Source organism: Panulirus ornatus, chromosome 19 (assembly GCF_036320965.1).
Source record: "Panulirus ornatus isolate Po-2019 chromosome 19, ASM3632096v1, whole genome shotgun sequence".
Taxonomy (NCBI): Eukaryota; Metazoa; Arthropoda; class Malacostraca; order Decapoda; family Palinuridae; genus Panulirus; species Panulirus ornatus.
The window spans coordinates 10,199,052-10,219,109 of record NC_092242.1 but is presented as its reverse complement, the minus strand read 5'-3'; the positions used below and the strand labels follow the sequence as shown (position 1 = coordinate 10,219,109).

The 20,058-nt window shown below is 40.6% G+C and overlaps 1 protein-coding gene across 1 annotated transcript; it reads left to right on the top strand.

Annotated features, from left to right (window-relative positions):
* The first annotated feature begins 15,935 nt into the window (after positions 1-15,935).
* On the top strand, positions 15,936-18,457 carry LOC139755243 (cuticle protein 8-like). The gene is made up of 4 exons (XM_071673364.1): positions 15,936-16,016; positions 16,934-17,002; positions 17,432-17,574; positions 17,850-18,457. Exons 1-4 carry the CDS (start codon positions 16,005-16,007, stop codon positions 17,896-17,898), a joined length of 273 nt encoding a protein of 90 aa, XP_071529465.1. The 5' UTR covers positions 15,936-16,004; the 3' UTR covers positions 17,899-18,457.
* The last annotated feature ends 1,601 nt before the right edge of the window (positions 18,458-20,058 follow it).

The following is a 20,058-nucleotide window of genomic DNA, read 5'->3' as shown; positions in this document are numbered from 1 at the left end:
GCGAGGATATAGTTATCATCTTGCAGGAGACAAGTGACGAATGTATTTGTGAAAGGAACATTGTGCTGATTTGAAACCCAGCCTCTTTGGAAAAAAAATAAATGAAAGATAACAAATCGTAAAAAGAATTATGATAGGAGTATTCAAGATTAGTGCATTTGCTGGTCAGTCTCAAAATGGCTTTCAAGTGTAGGGGAAAAGCGGTAATAAAAAAGATATTTTACAACACGTATCAAAGCCAAAGATCAAAATGTGTCAGCCCTATGAAGGAAAATCACACACATTTACAAGAAAAGGTCCAACAGTGGACAACGAAGATTCTTTTTACACCTGGAGTAAAATACTCCAAGTTAGGACTTCGAGAGAAGAATGGCAAGATGTGAGACCTGGTGAATCCCGAAGGGAAAGTGTGCCGGGCCAAAGATTGGCCTGGATGCTTAGGTCGTTGATGTGTATACATACTGGAGGCGGCTTTAGTGAAGTGAAAAGGTTCACCTTGATCTCGGCGACAGTTCGAGGTGGTAGCGGGTCTCGAGAACGAAAGTTTTGGAGAAGATAAAGGTAATGAAGGGTACTGGAAGTTTGTGGAGGGTGAGGAAGCAGTAGAGAACGGAAATATAGCTAATCACTGGAAAAAACGGAAGTATAACGTATCGCTGTTTTGTTTCTCGCACTTATGTGGATGTGTGGTTAGTTGTAGACATCAGACTTTTTCCTCATTTGTATGACTAGGCTTTATTGTGTGACTCAGTTCACACACTTTCTTCCACTCCCTTGTAGTTCCCGGTTGCTTATAGTTCCCAGACGTCTGATGGTGTAGACAGACAGGTTATAGACAATTTGTAATTTTTCAAATTTATTTTCATCAGGGTGTGTGTAGGAACTGAGAGGGTATATATATATATATATATATATATATATATATATATATATATATATATATATATATATATATATATATATATATATTATCCCTGGGGATAGGGGAGAAAGAATACTTCCCACGTATTCCCTGCGTGTCGTAGAAGGCGACTAAAAGGGGAGGGAGCGGGGGGCTGGAAATCCTCCCCTCTCAGTTTTTTTTAATTTTCCAAAAGAAGGAACAGAGAAGGGGGCCAGGTGAGGATATTCCCTCAATGGCCCAGTCCTCTGTTCTTAACGCTACCTCGCTAACGCGGGAAATGGCGAATAGTTTGAAAAAAAAAAAAAAATATATATATTTATATATATATATATATATATATATATATATATATGTATATATATATATATATATATATATATATATATGTATATATATATATATATATATATATATATATATATATATATATATATATATATATATATATATATATATATATATAGTCGTAGTTTTTGGCCAGAGTTAAGAATATTTGCCTCAAGGAAAGGAAAAAAGACGAACGAAAGAATTCATAAGATCAAAAGTGGAAATTCAAGGGAGGTAGAAAGCAGGTGGGCCGTCCACCTAGCGGAGATAACGTTAACCTCTGACTGATGGACGCTACTCGTACCTGCTTAACTGGCAGCCTCAGCCTGAAATATTTCCCTAATATGGTCACTAGTGTCTAGAACTTGATGTAAAGGCCGAGTCGTCGCGGCAATAAAGATTTTCCATTTGTTCGCCCTTACACGCGGTCGTATATTCAAATTTAGTTATCTTATTTCCAAATAAAAGGCAAAGGAAAAGTTTTCTTAGTTATATTTATCAAATATTTATTCCTATCTACCAGGAATAAGCACCATTTCAAACCTGGTGCTGTTTCTACGTCATACATTCAGATTTAAATACCAAGTCTTCCGAAAGAGGAATGTAATAGTTTGCCTTGAGGCGTTACGTAATGTATCATTGTTTTGCGGGCTTTCCCAGAGAGGCTCATGATTTTATCATGAGGATGATACAGCAACATGTACTAACTGTGGTGTTCAGTGAGTTTATGTATTCGGTTCTCTTTCTGTTCACTCTCGTAAAATGGTTACATGTGTAGGCAGAGCAGATCGGGAAGGCACAGACTGCTGGGAAGGTACAGTGCATCCAGGACTAAGAGAAGGGAGGGAGGGAAGAAGAGACAGATAGACAGGCAGTCATAAGATCAGATAAACAGGAACAGACGGTAAACAGATAACAGGTACTTAGAGGAACAAAGGACTGAGATCATTTACATTATACATGCATAAGTGATAGATCCTGGAGGAGGATGACTGGGGTTTTCTATCCCGTCATATATATATATATATATATATATATATATATATATATATATATATATATATATATATATATATTATATTATATTATATATATATATATATATATATATATATATATATATATATATATATATATATATATATATATTTTTTTTTTTTTTTTTTTTTTTTTTTCATACTATTCGCCATTTCCCGCGTTTGCGAGGTAGCGTTAAGAACAGAGGACTGGGCCTTAGAGGGAAAATCCTCACCTGGCCCCCTTCTCTGTTCCTTGTTTTGGAAAATCAAAAAAAAATGAGAGGGGAGGATTTCCAGCCACCCGCTCCCTCCCCTTTTAGTCGCCTTCTACGACACGCAGGGAATACGTGGGAAGTATTCTTTCTCCCCTATCCCCAGGGATATATATATATATATATATATTGAAAGGATAGTCATAAAATTATTACCCATATAAGATGCATTATGTATTAAAATCTTTCAATGCAATTATTTTCATAATTTACTGTTAGTCACAGAATAGAAAAAAATGCTTAACATTAGGCATCACCTCCAACATCCACCCCAAACCTGGGAGAATGATATCCGCACAGCAACATAACAACGTTCAGACACTCCTAACTTGACAAACTTAGGAAGGTTTACACAGATGGTTTTATCAATAGTTGAAGTCAGGGGGTAGACAACTTTGCTGGTTCAGATTTGTGGTAAGAATTACCCTATAAATGCCTGAAGATGTTAAGAATTTTTCGGTCGGTGGATCCAACTTAACATCGACAGTTTTAATTACCCTGGAAGTTGATAGACCTAATACCCAACCAACCAATGAACTTCCTTCGACTGACCTTCACATGAAAATCGTTCTGCATTTTCAGCAGCCATTAATGGTATGACTACGAGATGGTTATGCACTGTGCATTGATCTTACTAAAATCAGACCTGAAATGAAATAGCATTAATACTGAAAACTCTGAGAGAAAAATTACTCATTTAATCACAAGTGTGTGCCTGGCTGCTGTATGGTCACTTTCCCATAAAATGTTCAGCAGCTGTTCGTGTTTTCTGGGTCATAAAATAAGTGTGAACAAAGTGGAAAGGCTAGGCTATTGGCGGCGCGGGAAGATACAAGTAACTGTTTTGTCATAAGATTACACCTGAAGGAGGTAAATCGCTGACCTCCTGCCCCGCTGGTCAGGTCTCAAGGCAGACCACTAGTCTAAAATGATGATAAACCATCGCTAACATCCATAATCAGTACGTATGTGCCAAGCTTGTTGACACATTATGCCATGCAGCGTTGCGTGTTGCATAATGAAGCAGTTTACAGGTTATGAAGTTCCATACTGAAGAAGATACTAACCAAACTCGCAATATTCTAATGTGGGTCTAAGCCTTGGGTTTATCTGAAACTGCTGGAATAACGGTAATAATATACAAACTAATGGCAAGTGGTACCAAGACCTGATTCCTCCTTCATATTTGCAAATATGGCATTACGATCAAGGCTACGCCAACTGATCTGTGTTCATTTATATATTGCGGGAACCGGGTGTTACCGGACTCCGCCTGCGTGAGGTAACACACGAGTGAAAAGTCACCTTTGGAGGGGATCATCGTCATAGTTTCGTCAAAGGACTTTTCGCTTTATAGGAGTCTATCTATCCCGGCAAATGAGTGAGGCGCAGCCTTAGGTGGCAGGAGCTCCTGGAAAGGGAGTCCTAGGATAACACCATCATTTTTCAGAAAGGGATCCTGGGTCAACACCAGGATTTTAAGAAGAGGGTCCTTGGGTAATTACATATATGTATATAAGAATCACATTGACTCCTTCCGTTCTGTGTACTGCATTATATGATAATTGTCAACCAACCAAATAGCTGCATGTATTTTAACCGTTCGAAATGCTTGCACTACTTTGCCATATAAATGCATTACCTTACTCTACTTCTTAGCATTCTATCAACATGGAGGCCTCCTGAGGTAGTCGAGAGATGTATGACCTTAACTTATGATATCACCCACGTATTCACTTTTAAGACACAAGCAAATATAAAACCTATAAATGAGCACATAATCAATAATAGCTAACCAAACACACTCCACGTCGGGTTGTGAAATTCTTTACCGAGCTTGATAAAGTTACTGAAAACTTAATTCAAATCAAGTTTGATATTATCAGCAGCGATTCATCATTTTCAGTAATAAAATGATGAGCTGTGTTAAAGGTTTGGATACACTTCTCTGTTACAAAAGTGTTTCGATGTGGAAATTCTTAATGCCAGAACTGTCTGATATTGAAGAAAAAATCAGTTATGTGTAAATAAATAATGATTTATTAATCCTAATTATCATTATTACAGAGAACTGCTTGTATAATTTGAAATATCCCTAACGCCCACAGTCACTTGAAAGAAGTTGTCATATATTATGTATATCTGCAGTAACGGCTGTTAAAAGTATCAAAAATCAATGCAGTATCAGAAGATACTTGAAATTTCAATCGAGTATTGATTTCACGGTGAAAAGAATCAGATGCTGCAAAGATAAATGCTTAAATTCACAGAGTGCAACTTACATTGCTGCGTTCCCCTACCTACCCTTTATGTGGGGACCAGCCACACTTGGATTGATTTTTGCAATGCTTTTTCGTACAGAAAAGCTACGAAATTCTCTAACGACTTTTGTCTGTCTCTCTTCCTATAACTTTCCACCTTTAAGAGACGGGTCTATAAACTCGTGAAGAGCTGAAATTGAATATGTCTTGCATTCTGTTTTCTTACACTAGTCATATTACCTTCCATCCAAGATGACCATGTTTAAGCCATATCTTTTACCATGAACTTTGTTGTACGGTGTGTGAGTTCTCGCTTCACAACTTAAGAGACTATTATTGCCCTCAACAATGATGAGTGAGCATATCGCAGGAAATGTCTTCATACATGGCTTTGATGCAGTTATTAAAAACAGCTCGAGCTATTAGCCTTCTTACCAGTGAAGTAGAAGGAAATCATGTAATAGAAATGAAAATTCGATAAGATAAATCTCACCCCCTCTTCACCCCAACAGAGGGGAGCTCACTTACTCTTACCACCCTCTGTTGGGGTGAAGAGGGTGGTGAGAGTAAGTGAGCTTGGGAAGGAGACTTGTGTGAGGAAGTACCAGGAGAGACTGAGTACAGAATGGAAAAAGGTGAGAACAATGGAAGTAAGGGGAGTGGGGGAGGAATGGGATGTATTTAAGGAATCAGTGATGGATTGCGCAAAAGATGCTTGTGGCATGAGAAGAGTGGGAGGTGGGTTGATTAGAAAAGGTAGTGAGTGGTGGGATGAAGAAGTAAGAGTATTAGTGAAAGAGAAGAGAGAGGCATTTGGACGATTTTTGCAGGGAAAAAATGCAGTTGAGTGGGAGACGTATAAAAGAAAGAGACAGGAGGTCAAGAGAAAGGTGCAAGAGGTGAAAAAAAGGGCAAATGAGAGTTGGGGTGAGAGAGTATCATTAAATTTTAGGGAGAATAAAAAGATGTTCTGGAAGGAGGTAAATAAAGTGCGTAAGACAAGGGAGCAAATGGGAACTTCAGTGAAGGGCGCAAATGGGGGGGTGATAACAAGTAGTGGTGATGTGAGAAGGAGATGGAGTGAGTATTTTGAAGGTTTGTTGAATGTGTTTGATGATAGAGTGGCAGATATAGGGTGTTTTGGTCGAGGTGGTGTGCAAAGTGAGAGGGTTAGGGAAAGTGATTTGGTGGACAGAGAAGAGGTAGTAAAAGCTTTGCGGAAGATGAAAGCCGGCAAGGCAGCAGGTTTGGATGGTATTGCAGTGGAATTTATTAAAAAAGGGGGTGACTGTATTGTTGACTGGTTGGTAAGGTTATTTAATGTATGTATGACTCACGGTGAGGTGCCTGAGGTTTGGCGGAATGCGTGCATAGTGCCATTGTACAAAGGCAAAGGGGATAAGAGTGAGTGCTCAAATTACAGAGGTATAAGTTTGTTGAGTATTCCTGGTAAATTATATGGGAGGGTATTGATTGAGAGGGTGAAGGCATGTACAGAGCATCAAATTGGGGAAGAGCAGTGTGGTTTCAGAAGTGGTAGAGGATGTGTGGATCTGGTGTTTGCTTTGAAGAATGTATGTGAGAAATACTTAGAAAAGCAAATGGATTTGTATATAGCATTTTTGGATCTGGAGAAGGCATATGATAGAGTTGATAGAGATGCTCTGTGGAAGGTATTAAGAATATATGGTGTGGGAGGCAAGTTGTTAGAAGCAGTGAAAAGTTTTTATCGAGGATGTAAGGCATGTGTACGTGTAGGAAGAGAGGAAAGTGATTGGTTCTCAGTGAATGTAGGTTTGCGGCAGGGGTGTGTGATGTCTCCATGGTTGTTTAATTTGTTTATGGATGGGGTTGTTAGGGAGGTGAATGCAAGAGTTTTGGAAAGAGGGGCAAGTATGAAGTCTGTTGGGGATGAGAGAGCTTGGGAAGTGAGTCAGTTGTTGTTCGCTGATGATACAGCGCTGGTGGCTGATTCATGTGAGAAACTGCAGAAGCTGGTGACTGAGTTTGGTAAAGTGTGTGAAAGAAGAAAGTTAAGAGTAAATGTGAATAAGAGCAAGGTTATTAGGTACAGTAGGGTTGAGGGTCAAGTCAATTGGGAGGTGAGTTTGAATGGAGAAAAACTGGAGGAAGTGAAGTGTTTTAGATATCTGGGAGTGGATCTGGCAGCGGATGGAACCATGGAAGCGGAAGTGGATCATAGGGTGGGGGAGGGGGCGAAAATTCTGGGAGCCTTGAAGAATGTGTGGAAGTCGAGAACATTATCTCGGAAAGCAAAAATGGGTATGTTTGAAGGAATAGTGGTTCCAACAATGTTGTATGGTTGCGAGGCGTGGGCTATGGATAGAGTTGTGCGCAGGAGGATGGATGTGCTGGAAATGAGATGTTTGAGGACAATGTGTGGTGTGAGGTGGTTTGATCGAGTAAGTAACGTAAGGGTAAGAGAGACGTGTGGAAATAAAAAGAGCGTGATTGAGAGAGCAGAAGAGGGTGTTTTGAAATGGTTTGGGCACATGGAGAGAATGAGTGAGGAAAGATTGACCAAGAGGATATATGTGTCGGAGGTGGAGGGAACGAGGAGAAGAGGGAGACCAAATTGGAGGTGGAAAGATGGAGTGAAAAAGATTTTGTGTGATCGGGGCCTGAACATGCAGGAGGGTGAAAGGAGGGCAAGGAATAGAGTGAATTGGATCGATGTGGTATACCGGGGTTGACGTGCTGTCAGTGGATTGAATCGGGGCATGTGAAGCGTCTGGGGTAAACCATGGAAAGCTGTGTAGGTATGTATATTTTGCATGTGTGGACGTATGTATATACATGTGTATGGGGGTGGGTTGGGCCATTTCTTTCGTCTGTTTCCTTGCGCTACCTCGCAAACGCGGGAGACAGCGACAAAGCAAAAAAAAAAAAAAAAAAAAAAATAAATCTAGTCAACACACACACACACACACACACACACACACACACACACACACACACACACATACACACACTAATAGTGAAATAGAATGATAACCACCGTTAGTCGGTGCATCCGACGAGTCCTTTCTGATGCTCATCTGCTTTACTGACTCATCCCGACTTGCCTTGACCTGTGAAGAGAGCCAAGCGCTTGGCGTCGTCGGACCTCTTGTTTTTCATTTGAAATTCTCTTGAGAGGAATGATATAATTTCACTCTCTACACGTTATTATTATTATTATCATCATTATTATTATTATCATTATTATTATTATTATTATTATTATTATTATTATTATTATCATTATTATTATTATTATTTTATATTGTTTTTGATATTATTACTCTCACTATTGTTATAAACGAAAACCGTCATTAGCCTGTACTATGTTCATTATTCCTACAAAGTGACTATCATTCTAAAATGAATTGATATTTTCATGGCTAGTCTGGCAAACCGGAAAAATTGCTTCATTCAGTACATGTTATATCTATCTATTACCATGAACTTTGTATGATATGTCTTCATGCTACAAGAGAATAATTTCTTCCTTCAGTGGCTTTGATGTATAGTGTTATTCGCACTGCAGTTTGTGCTTGTCCACAAGCGGTACATGAAGATATACAAGCATTTGGTGGTGGTCTTTTAAAAGAAAACTGAACCATGATGTAGATATGAATAAAAAACGAGTGACGGATCAAGTCCACACTGGAGATTGATAGTGGAAAGACCTGGCTTCTTGACTAGACAAGCCAGTTCACCTCAGATGTACAGATTAAGGCTGTGTGTTCCAGGGAACTTATTTCATATGAACAGGACTTCGTAGCCACAAGGCCCAGGTTGACCTCAAAACACAGAAAATGAAAACGTACAAACACTGGAATATGTGTGTGTGTCTGTGTGTGTGTGTGTGTGTGTGTGTGTGTGTGTGTGTGTGTGTGTGTGTGTGTGTGTGTGTGTTAACTGAGACGGCACGGTACCTGACTGGCTCCCTAACCCTGAGCATATACCATAAACAGACCGTGAAATTAAGGATATCTCAGCAGCCACTCAAGAACCTAACACCCTCCGCTCACACAGTACACCAAGCAGCGAATAAAATTCATACGCTGTCTCACACTGCAACCAAAGTCTGACGACTAGTGACGTAAAACGTATGAAACAAACAGATAGAGACTTACTACAGTTATGATGAGCATCCTACTACTGCCTAGGACCCTATTCTCTCTCTCTCTCTCTCTCTCTCTCTCTCTCTCTCTCTCTCTCTCTCTCTCTCTCTCTCTCTACTCCATAACTCTTTCCACTTTTTTCATCCATCCCTCGCCACAAGCACTTCTCAGTTGTCCCCCTTGCCAAACACTCCTAAGGCTTTGGTCTACTACCTCCAAGTCATCATTTAAAAAGAGTCTTACCTAACTTCAGTCACACAACAAGCAAGCAACCAAAGAGAAAAAAAAATTCTATTGGAAGGGGGGCGCCTAAAGAGAGAGAGTTCGTAACGGGAATCTTTAACAACATAAAGTCTTGATAATGGTGTCATGTCAGTGAAGTACCTAGGATGAGCTCTTTACCTTCTTCCTTGCCTTCACTTTTCCCTTACTCCTCCATCCTCACCGAATATCCAAGAACCCTCCGAGCAAGCCCAATCCATTTCTCGAGTTAACAGTCAATATATATATACATATATATATATATATATATATATATATATATATATATATATATATATATATATATATATATATATATATATATCCCTATGAGGCCACGGGGAAAATGAAACACGATAAGTTTCCAAGTGCACTTTCGTGTAATAATATCATCAGGGGAGACACAAGAGAGAAATATAACAGTCAGTGATTTTGGATAATCACATGTTTACCAAATGGCGTCCTAGCTTCGTCTCTTCGATGTATATCAACTGACTGTTATATTCCTCTCTTGTGTCTCCCCTGATGATGTGATTATTACACGAAAATGCACTTGGGAACTTATCGTGATTCATTTTCCCATGGACTCATAGGAATATCTTGATCACGCGCAAAATTGTGATCCTTTCCAATATATATATATATATATATATATATATATATATATATATATATATATATATATATATATATATATATATATATACCGCACCTTGAACGTGGATAAATCATTAGCATGTTTTTCTGATAATATTTTATTGTAAACGTCAACTGAACTGCCTAATGTGAGCAGGTTTGGCAGTTTACTATTGTGCGTTTGTTGACAAAATGACCACAAGACTACATGCAAATGCTGAAGAAGATTGTTGATCGTGTTTGATGTTGCCTGATATTAGGTTTTAAATCTTCGTCCAAAAGTGAGTGCTGAAATAAGTTTGTTTACTCACATTATTCCGTTACACCACACGATAATTTTGCAAGCTCCCTATTCAATCATTTTGTATGGTAAAACGATGGTTTATTCCTCGGATTTCAAATACCTGAGAGATAATTGGTATTTGATGTATTTTGCAAAGGTAACCCGTTCATGGTTCCGAGACTCGCTCCATGGATAACAGGGCGTTCTTCGTTGTGATTACATGATTACATTAGCAAGATTTGATGCTAAAAGATTCTCCAGGCCTTGAGGTACCTGGTCCAGAGCCCTTGTCTCTAGACGGCCTGTCTTACTTGATTTGTTTTTTCTTAGTAATTTTTCCACCTATTCTGATATTTGTGCTGATTCTAATCATATGCAGCCAAATGATTACATTATTCATAGGACAGGAATAACCACCCTTCGTGGCGAATTCTCAAGCAGGACTCGCCAATGGGTTGGTCGTACTTGTATTAAATCGAGTCACGCAACCCCAAAGTTAATTGATGAGGTGACGTGAAAGACAAGGACAGACAAATGACAACACACTGAGATGCATAAGATAATCATGATTTAGTAGCAGTTTGTTTCAGCTGGCTGCACAAAATTTCTTTTCGCTGGAGATCATTTGAAATAACGGCCAATGAATACCGTTTGCTGGCTGAAGTAGTATCCTTTTAAGTTATCTTTATATTAACCATTCTGAAAAGGAGTACTTAGGCCTGGACTTCTCAACTTGAAATTTAAGACTCAAGTTGGCGAAAAATATAAGAAATTACGATGTAGTGTACTTTTTTTTTTCAAATTCAGTTCATTTCATTTAGTTCTTTTGTTCGGCCTCATTTTCTTTCCTCATTCATAATTGTTCTTGAGTATCGATGGCCGAGTGATAATTAGTGATTTTTAGGAGGCAAAAACAAAAAAATCATGCATTCAGTTGAGTTAGCTTGGCATGGTTATAATTGGCATGGCTATATTAGAACAATCATATATTCAATTGGATTAGCCTAAAACATCATACATTCAGTTGGCTTAGCCTAAGAAAAAATAAAAAAGAATCCATCCATTCAGTCGGGTTAGCCTATTCTGCTCGTTCGTGCATCTAGTTAGGCAAGACGCCTGTTCAGGCCTATCCTATTTCCCTGCTCACTTATCCCCACTCCATCCCTTCCATAGAATTTTTCATATTCAGAATACATAATACGTTATTCTATAATAAAGCCTAGTTGCCTTCGTACTGATGGTTGCAGGACATTAAGGAGGACTGAATAAACACTTTAGGCATCAATTTCACAAACAAAAGAAATTCTTTGATGAAGTATTCAAAATATTGGATTTAATGACACCTATGTGCGAAATTATATTATCATATTTGGACATAATCAAGTGAGATTAGTGTCTGAAACATTTAGGACGATAATGGGAAACATTTATGCTAAACATTATTTGATCCGCTCAGTTCGTATCATTATTCTGCGCCTCTGCATCTTGGACTACCTTAAGCATACTGGCCCAGGTGACAACTACACCATCCCTCACCTGCTCATCTCTCTCTCTCTCTCTCTCTCTCTCTCTCTCTCTCTCTCTCTCTCTCTCTCCCGGCCCGAAAGCCCTATTTCTAGCCCAAGGTTAGAGACAGGCAGGCAGGTGGTGCACGTACACCACTAGGATAGGCGGTAGGCGCAACGACGTTGAATACCAATATCTGGCTGACAACTGTAAACCTTCCATCCTACGTGTCTTCATCTGTCACTTGAATACACAATCCTAGGATCCCTTTTCACAAGGCTCCTGAAGGTTCGAGTCTGCTCTCAGTCTGTAGGGAAATGACGGACTACTTTTGATTGGAAGGTTCCTTGTTACAACTGTACTCCTTTTCACCCAAGTACGATGGAATAATTTCGATGAAGGTGTCACCGCATATGCAGGCGGAGAACGGTGACACCATTGTATTTTGAGCGACCGGGGCCTGAACATGAAGGAGGGTGAAAGGCTTGCAAGGGACAGAGTGAATTGGAACGATGTGTTATACAGGTGTCGAAGTGCTGTCAGTTGTTTGAATCAGGGCGTGTGAAGCGTCTGGGGTAAACCAAGGTAAGGTCTGTGGTGCCTGGTTGTTTCGGTGCATTACACATGACAGCAAGAGAATGGATGTGGGCGAATGAGGCCTCTGTTACTAGCGCTACCTCTAAAGCGGGAACGATAAATATGGAAATATATTTATATACATATTCGCGCCCCAGGAACGTCTTTTATGGAGCTCTTGCAGTGCACAGAAAGTTGTCCACATCTTCCAAACAGGACCATTGGTCAAGCAGTTTTCTCTTCTTCTTCTTCTTCTTCTTCTTCTTCTTCTTCTTCTTCTTCTTCTTCTTCTCCTCCTCCTCCTCCTCCTCCTCCTCCTCCTCCTCCTCCTCCTCCTTCTTCCTACGTTGGAAGCTCCAGTCATGGACAAAAGTCCACATCAAACCCGGGCCTTAATTGAAATATAGAAAGGTTACCGAAAGGGAACAAGATGAGACAAGGGAAAGTATTTACGAATTTTGGAGGAACTGAAAAACCCGTCTTTTAAGATGTGCCAGGTCATAGTTACTGAGAAAGACATGAAAAGGTAGAGAGTTTCAAAGCTTCGGAGTGAAAGAAAAGAAACAGTATCAAAACGGCCCACACTTGAGTTGTCAACGGCCATACAGTAATCATGTGACGCGGTAACTTGCAGAGTGCTGTCTGGTATAGCTAGTGGTAGGGGCACTCAAGCAGCTTGCTCTAGAGAGCGAAAACCAAAGTAATACCTACAGAAGAGGGAAAGTTGAACCAAAAATGCGGCATTTATCTGTATGAGTTTAGTGCCTGACAGTAAAGGAATAAGTGTTCACTGTCTTTACAGTGGAAGTTGCATCTTAGGCATGATGCGGCCTGTGTCATGTTGAATCTGTGTTGGTTATGTTGCAGATGTAGATTGGTGTCCTGAATACCAGAAGGTTTTAGATGCAGATAGATGTGTGTCTGGTGACGAAGACAGACTGGGTGAGGAGGGTGTGGTATTTTAATGATCGTCGAGTCATTGCTGTGTGTATGAGATTAATGTGTCACATTTGTAAAGTGAGGAGGGGTAACTTTTTGTTTTTTCCGCTTGGAAGATGCAGTTTGGGTGGGAGGTGTTTAGGACTGTTGTAGAAAATCGGTTGCCGAACGGTCTGACGTAAGCTTGCATTGAAAGTGTTTCTGTTATATTGTCCAGATGTTGAGTGTTCGTGTGTCATTGCGATGCAGCCGGTGATTGTTCTTAGGGATTTACCCATGCGTTGTTATACAGTCTGTGTACTTCCTCTCAGCACCCCCTACACCGCCCGTAGCCAAGTCATGAAGCCCTTCCTCACCTGTGAAACACTATAGATAAGGGGAAAAAAGTTGTAAGATGGAGTCAATACAAAGTTTTGCTTAGGTGGAATGTAGTAGGAGAGGTATTTCACAGCTGTTGCCAAGACGGAGATCACAGTTCAAGGCGTCCATGATGTCATCTTCAAAGTGGGCTTTGGTGTTGGTATGTGGCAAGCGGACTGGACGGTGGCAGAGGAGTGGTCAGGGTATGTGAAGCAAGCGTCAGCCAGCGCGGGTTGGCTGGTTCACATGTCATGATAAAGTCGCCAAAGTATCGTCCAAAACATTCGATTTTTTTTGCCACAGTGTGTGTGTGTGTGTGTGTTACCGGTCTTTGCTTGCATGGGGTTACATGGTGGATGAAAATTCTCCCTAGGTGAGGCAGCATCGTCGGAAGCAGTCTCATCAAAACACCTATCACTACAGCAGTAGCGCAGCCTGCAAGAGCCTACATTTGTCGCCTTCCGAGTTGCGAGGAAGCGCCATGAACATACGAACACTTGTCACCTTTGGTCACATCCAGTCTTTTGCTGTCATGTATAACACTCTGAAAGCACTGACCCCTAGCCATAGCCAGTCCCAACCCACCTTTCCATGGTTTGCACTGATCGCTTCACTGTGTCCTGGTCGAGCCCAGTGACACCATGTCGTCCTCTGCAAACCATATCGCTCCACTTTGCTCTGTCCCTTGCATGCCTGACACCCACATGCATGTTTCGTTCACCAAGTCCATCAAAGCATCTTTAGACTCCATACTTTCATCTACAGGTCGGTCTTCCCCATCTCGTTTTCCCTACCACTTCTGACATGTGTACCCTCTCGGTCAGCCTCCCCGCGCTCATCCTTTCTTCATGTCCAGACCGTTTTAACACACTCTCTTCCAAACTGTCAACCATCCTGTTATTGCTACGACGCCACTCTCTTACGCTCTCAGTTCTTACTCGATCCATCCTCGTCATAACACACATTGCTCTCATCCATCCTCTCCCATACTGTTTTTTTTTTTTTCTTTATCTATGGTTCACGCTTGTTCCCTTGCTCCCCTTCATTTTTTTTTTATATATTGGATATTCACGGAGAGTGAATATACTTTCCAGTCATCTTTTGAATATGACACGAACGATCGTAGCAGACTCGTCTACTGAATTCACTTGTAACCTACAAAAAGGCGTCAGGGGAAACAAAAACAATAATATTCATTGGAGTATAATACCTTCTCTCTCGGTGAAGAGAGAACTTTAGATTACATATATAAGTATTCAGCTAACAAGCATTGCATCAATGTTTTTACAGTATATTGTTATCAACGAGTTAAAGTGGAGTTAACAAAGAAAGGGTTGGAGTGGCATCTGTGATATGGCTGAAAACCTTGAGGAACAAGAGCATTGAGTGTGTATAGCGAAGATCAGAGACGCAGAGGATTCCTTCCACGGGTTGAATGAAGGGGATAAGGGTGTCAGTAAAATTAAATGCATGATTAAGGCTGATTACCAATTTTCGTGGAGTCTGTGGATGAATAGATTAAGGGAGGAGATGTATCATCTCAGGGAGGATAAGAGATCGAGCATAGTCGGCTCAGGGGATATAAAAGATCAGTAAGATCTGAAGGAAAGTCATTGTATTGAATGAAGTTAGGAAAAATGGTCATAGGAAATTCTTGGACATGGACACAAAAGGATGAGGAAGCCTAACTCAACAACAGGAATACCAAAACTAAAATATAGAGGTGAGACAAGGTAGATAACAGTCATTTACAAGGATCATGGCGTTTCCAGTCAATATGTAAAGACAAAAGGTGACAGAGAGATGCGACGACCCACAAAATGACAGCAAAAGGTATATTAGAGAAAAATAAAGATAGAGACATCATTGCAAGATATGCTGAAGAATCTATTCAGTAATATTACAAAATTTCAGTGCTATCAAAGCGTTTGTGGAGAGTTGACTGAGGCCAAAGGACGAACTGACAGTTTAAAAAAAGACGGAAGTGAAGAGTGACAGTTCATAGAAGATTATCTGTCGTGAACTCTCAAGCAAACTCTGAGAAATCAAACGTGAAGCTTACCTTCCACTAACGGTGAAGACGCCGGATGACCCTAACGGTCAGGAAAAGACTCAGGCCAGGGGAACCAGCACAGTAGGTGACCCATCCTTTCTCTCTCTCTCTCTCTCTCTCTCTCTCTCTCTCTCTCTCTCTCTCTCTCTCTCTCTCTCTCTCTCTCTCTCTCTCCATTTCTCTCCCTCCTTTTTCTCTTTTCCTCCCATACCATTCTTATGTCTCTTCCCACCCCATCTATTATCTTTGTCCTTCTCTTCCTCCCTTGTCTCTCCCTCACCATATTCACCATCCCACCTCCTCCTCCTCCTCCTCCTCCTAGCCCTCTCCACTCACCCGCCACCACAGCCTAGCTCCCCGTCCTCTCACCTGCCCCGACCTGGCTCATGCCCTTCTCCTTGGCGGCCGGTATATAAGGTTTGAACCACGACCTGTAGCCACACTCTCCTCTCGAGCCATCAACACACCATTACCACCATGAGCTACAAGGTAGGTTGTCTCCTGTGATACAGCAATCGAAGACTTACGTTCAAAAAGGTTTAAAAGAAATCCTAGACTTAAGGATTGCTGTCAGCTGCAAGAATATTATTAAATTTGTGACCCCCGAGCGGTTGAAAGACAAGCCATAAAGTGAACTTAAAGTTCTTGTCAGTTTGAATCTATCGCCTTGATTGCTGGATAATGCAGCTCCAGAACGTGTTTGGTAATGATTGAATTGCTTGTTGTGAGTGCATTGCCTGAAGACTGTAGAGTGTCTGGTATATGTAATGGCTGGAGGGTGTCCTGCATGATGATCGTATTGTTTGGTGAGTTTATCGCTTGGTGAGTGTATTTTCAGCTCCCAATTGGGCTTGATTAGGCTTGGAAGGGTCAGAGCCCCAGGTATGAGATGTCACGTTAGGTTGTTTGTTCTGAATGTTATTATGTCCTGACATTTTCCCTGTACTTCAAGACTTTCCACCACAGTCGCCGGTTTTTAGTTAGCAAATACGGGAGTAATCATTTCGTTTCCACCTTATTTTGAAGTTAACTGACCTACTTAGTAAAAGAAAAGTTGTTCCTATGTATTCTATGTTTCATAAGTTAGAAAATATTAATCTACTTTTCAAACTAACGACTTTTTGAGTCTTGACTCCCTCGAAATCATATAATTAACGGTATCAGATTCTGTTGAATACTTATTGTTATATTGCCTCATACAAAGTCATCTCTTTTTACAGCGAGGTTAAAAACATAAGGATCCTCTCTGCTTTAACTAAACCGACCCTTAGTTACATTGTGTCACACTGGTTACCCAGTGCTGTTTCTTTAAGCTTTTAGTGTTTTGTTGCCTTATTAGGCACATCATTACATCTACCTTGGAATAGTTCTCTGGTCAGCTGATGCCGACTGTTTACCCCACTCAGCTGATCCTGCTGGCCGCCCTTGTGGTGCTCGCTGCCGGTCTCCCACAGGGAAAGGACGACTACCCTCCAGTAAGTACATCTCAACCCCACTTATATTTTCCTTGACATATCATGCAATTTTTTTCCTTGTATTTCGCATAGCATTCTTTGACGTTACGGCAACTCAGCTCGTTATCATTGTTTACTAAGAATCTCACGTAGGTGCTATATAAATCTAGCTGAAATATTATAGATACTTTCCACTCAACATCAGTAAGAAATCAATAGGAGCACAGCCTTAATTTTTTATGCGAAAGAATCGGTGACAAAAGTATACATTCTTGCGTTAAAATGCCCATCTTAATATATCCTATTAGATAGCCTTACGTGTTTCTTCTCACTATGAAGTTTTGATAAATTGCCACTTTCATCAACATGCACCATCAGGCTGCTAAGCCTCAGACAGACCAGCTGATGGTACGGGTAAGGGTGTATGGTAAACTAGTTCTCTTGTCGCAGGCAAAGTACGACTTCAACTGGGAGGTTGAGGACCCAGAGAGTGGCAACTCCTACAACCAACAGGAGTCCCGTGACGGTGACTACACTCAGGGGCGCTTCGAAGTCCTCCTCCCCGACGGCGTTAGGCAGGTCGTCGTCTACAGGTGAGTCCTCAAAATGTTCACAGCCCACGTCTGTAGCTGTTATTGGGAAATTACTGTAATTGGCAATACCGTAGTTGGGAAACGACGTAATTCTTTTCCAAGGCTGGGAATGATAATAATGCCCTTTGACTAATAACGACCTTCATATTTCAAACACTTCAACCCAACGTAGCCGTTAAAACTTGCATTTATAAACACTGGCTCTTATGCTCTTATGTTGTGATGTGCGAAAAACAAGTTTGTTTAGCCTAAGACACAATTCCTTGTCATTCCAGCGTGGAAGGTGAAGAAGGAGGCTTCCAGGCTGATGTGTCCTACCAGTAATGACCAGGCTGTGCCGACCAACTAGTCGCCTGCTGCCCACCCCACGGCAACGGTAAAGGCTTCCATAGTATTAGTGGATTTCGAGTTCTAGAGATGAAAGAGTTTTATATATTTCTCCCACCTAGATATAAGACGGACGCTTTCTACAGAACTGAATTACCGTAAGGCCGGACCTATGCTGGTACTCTCCGGATATTTTTTTGGCCAGTTCTTTCAAAAGGCCTTTGACGTTCTGCAATTGGCTTCACGTTCTCCTTGTTTACAACACGTAGGGACACGCAAGAATGCACATTTGTAGCTTTCCTCTTCACTGTACATGCAGCTGTGATATGAGTGTTCCGGTGAATACTGTGTATGTCTGTGATGTAAGGTTCCATACAATGTTATACGCCAGCCAAGAACCTGTGGAAGAGTGCAAACCTGCCATGTTGTTATCTCTAGCTTGTTTGCTGTTCTGAGGAGCCAGGATAATCCCAAACAGCTTTTCTTTCTCTCTCTCTCTCTCTCTCTCTCTCTCTCCCTTTCTCCTTTTCAATAATAAACATCAATAAACTTGCAGTTTACTCATGAACTTTATTCCCCCTTTCAATGTGGTGACTATGGCCTCCACCCTATGGGTAAATTTTGTTCCAAATTCATTTCATTCATAAAAAGCTCAAAGTTTAGTGCATAATACACAAGACGAATGCACCATATATAAAGCCAGTGCACTGCACGCAATGCGAATGCACCACACTATACATAAAGCCAACGTACTAATACGTTCCACGTAAGGCTAGTGTAACACACGTGAGACCACATCATGCACAAGAACGGGTGCTCCAAAAACAGGAACTAAGATACGGTATGTGAAGCAGAACCCAGGCAAGGACCAGTACATCGTACGCAGTAGACGTACGAACAAAAGGGAGAGAGAGAGGGACTCGGTGGGAAAGGCTATGAACAAAAGGTATCAAGTAGCCGAGGTAAGAACAAAAGAAGCATGGAGGAGATCCAGGTGGTACAGTAACTCAAAATCCTTTTGTTAGAGCTGAAGAAAAATGGAGAGTGAGTCCTGTAGAACTGGCTTTACGGGATCACACAAAATTGTGAATAGATGTATCAAACTGTCAGTCGAGTAAGTTAGTGTAAAACTGCCGGTGTTGTCATTGACTCGAAAGAAGATCATTTTTGCCCCCTTGCAAAATCCATGGACCAGGTGGAATCTCGTGTGTGTGTGTACGTGAGGGATGCGCGAAGACTCACGAGTCATTGATCTTAGCTCACAAGAGCTTAGGATAAAAAGAGCTGGACTTATATATATATATATATATATATATATATATATATATATATATATATATATATATATATATATATATATATATACATATATTGGAAAGGATCACAATTTTGCGCGTGATCAAGATATTCCTATGAGTCCACGGGGAAAATGAAACACGATAAGTTCCCAAGTGCACTTTCGTGTAATAATCACATCATCAGGGGAGACACAAGAGAGAAATATAACAGTCAGTTGATATACATCGAAGAGACGAAGCTAGGACGCCATTTGGTAAACATGTGATTGTGTCTCCCCTGATGATGTGATTATTACACGAAAGTGCACTTGGGAACTTATCGTGTTTCATTTTCCCCGTGGACTCATAGGAATATATATATATATATATATATATATATATATATATATATATATATATATATATATATATATATATATATATATATATATATATATAATTCCTGGGGATAGGGGAGAAAGAATACTCCCCACGTATTCCGTATTCCCTGCGTGTCGTAGAAGGCGACTAAAAGGGGAGGGAATGGGGATCTGGAAATCCTCCCCCTCCGTTTTTAATTTTCCAAAAGAAGGAACAGAGAAGGGGGCCAGGTGAGGATATTTCCTCTAGGGCTTAGTCCTCTGTTCTTAACGATACCTCGCTAACACAGGAAATGGCGAATATGTATGGCATGGACGAGCAAAGATATGGGGATATGAAGATATGTTTACATCGTGAAGGGATAATGGCATATTGATTAATGTATGGACGCTGAACCTCATGTGAAGAACTCAAACATTCGCTTGCATATGATCGGGGAAACGTAATATAAACCAGTCTGTTCCATGCCATTCCCAAAGGTATATCAAAAAATGTTACT

Coding starts and splice junctions, on each gene's coding strand:
- LOC139755243 (XM_071673364.1), top strand. Junction 17,003..17,431: donor GAAAGGACGACTACCCTCCA/GTAAGTACATCT, acceptor CTCTTGTCGCAG/GCAAAGTACGACTTCAACTG. Junction 17,575..17,849: donor AGGCAGGTCGTCGTCTACAG/GTGAGTCCTCAA, acceptor TTGTCATTCCAG/CGTGGAAGGTGAAGAAGGAG.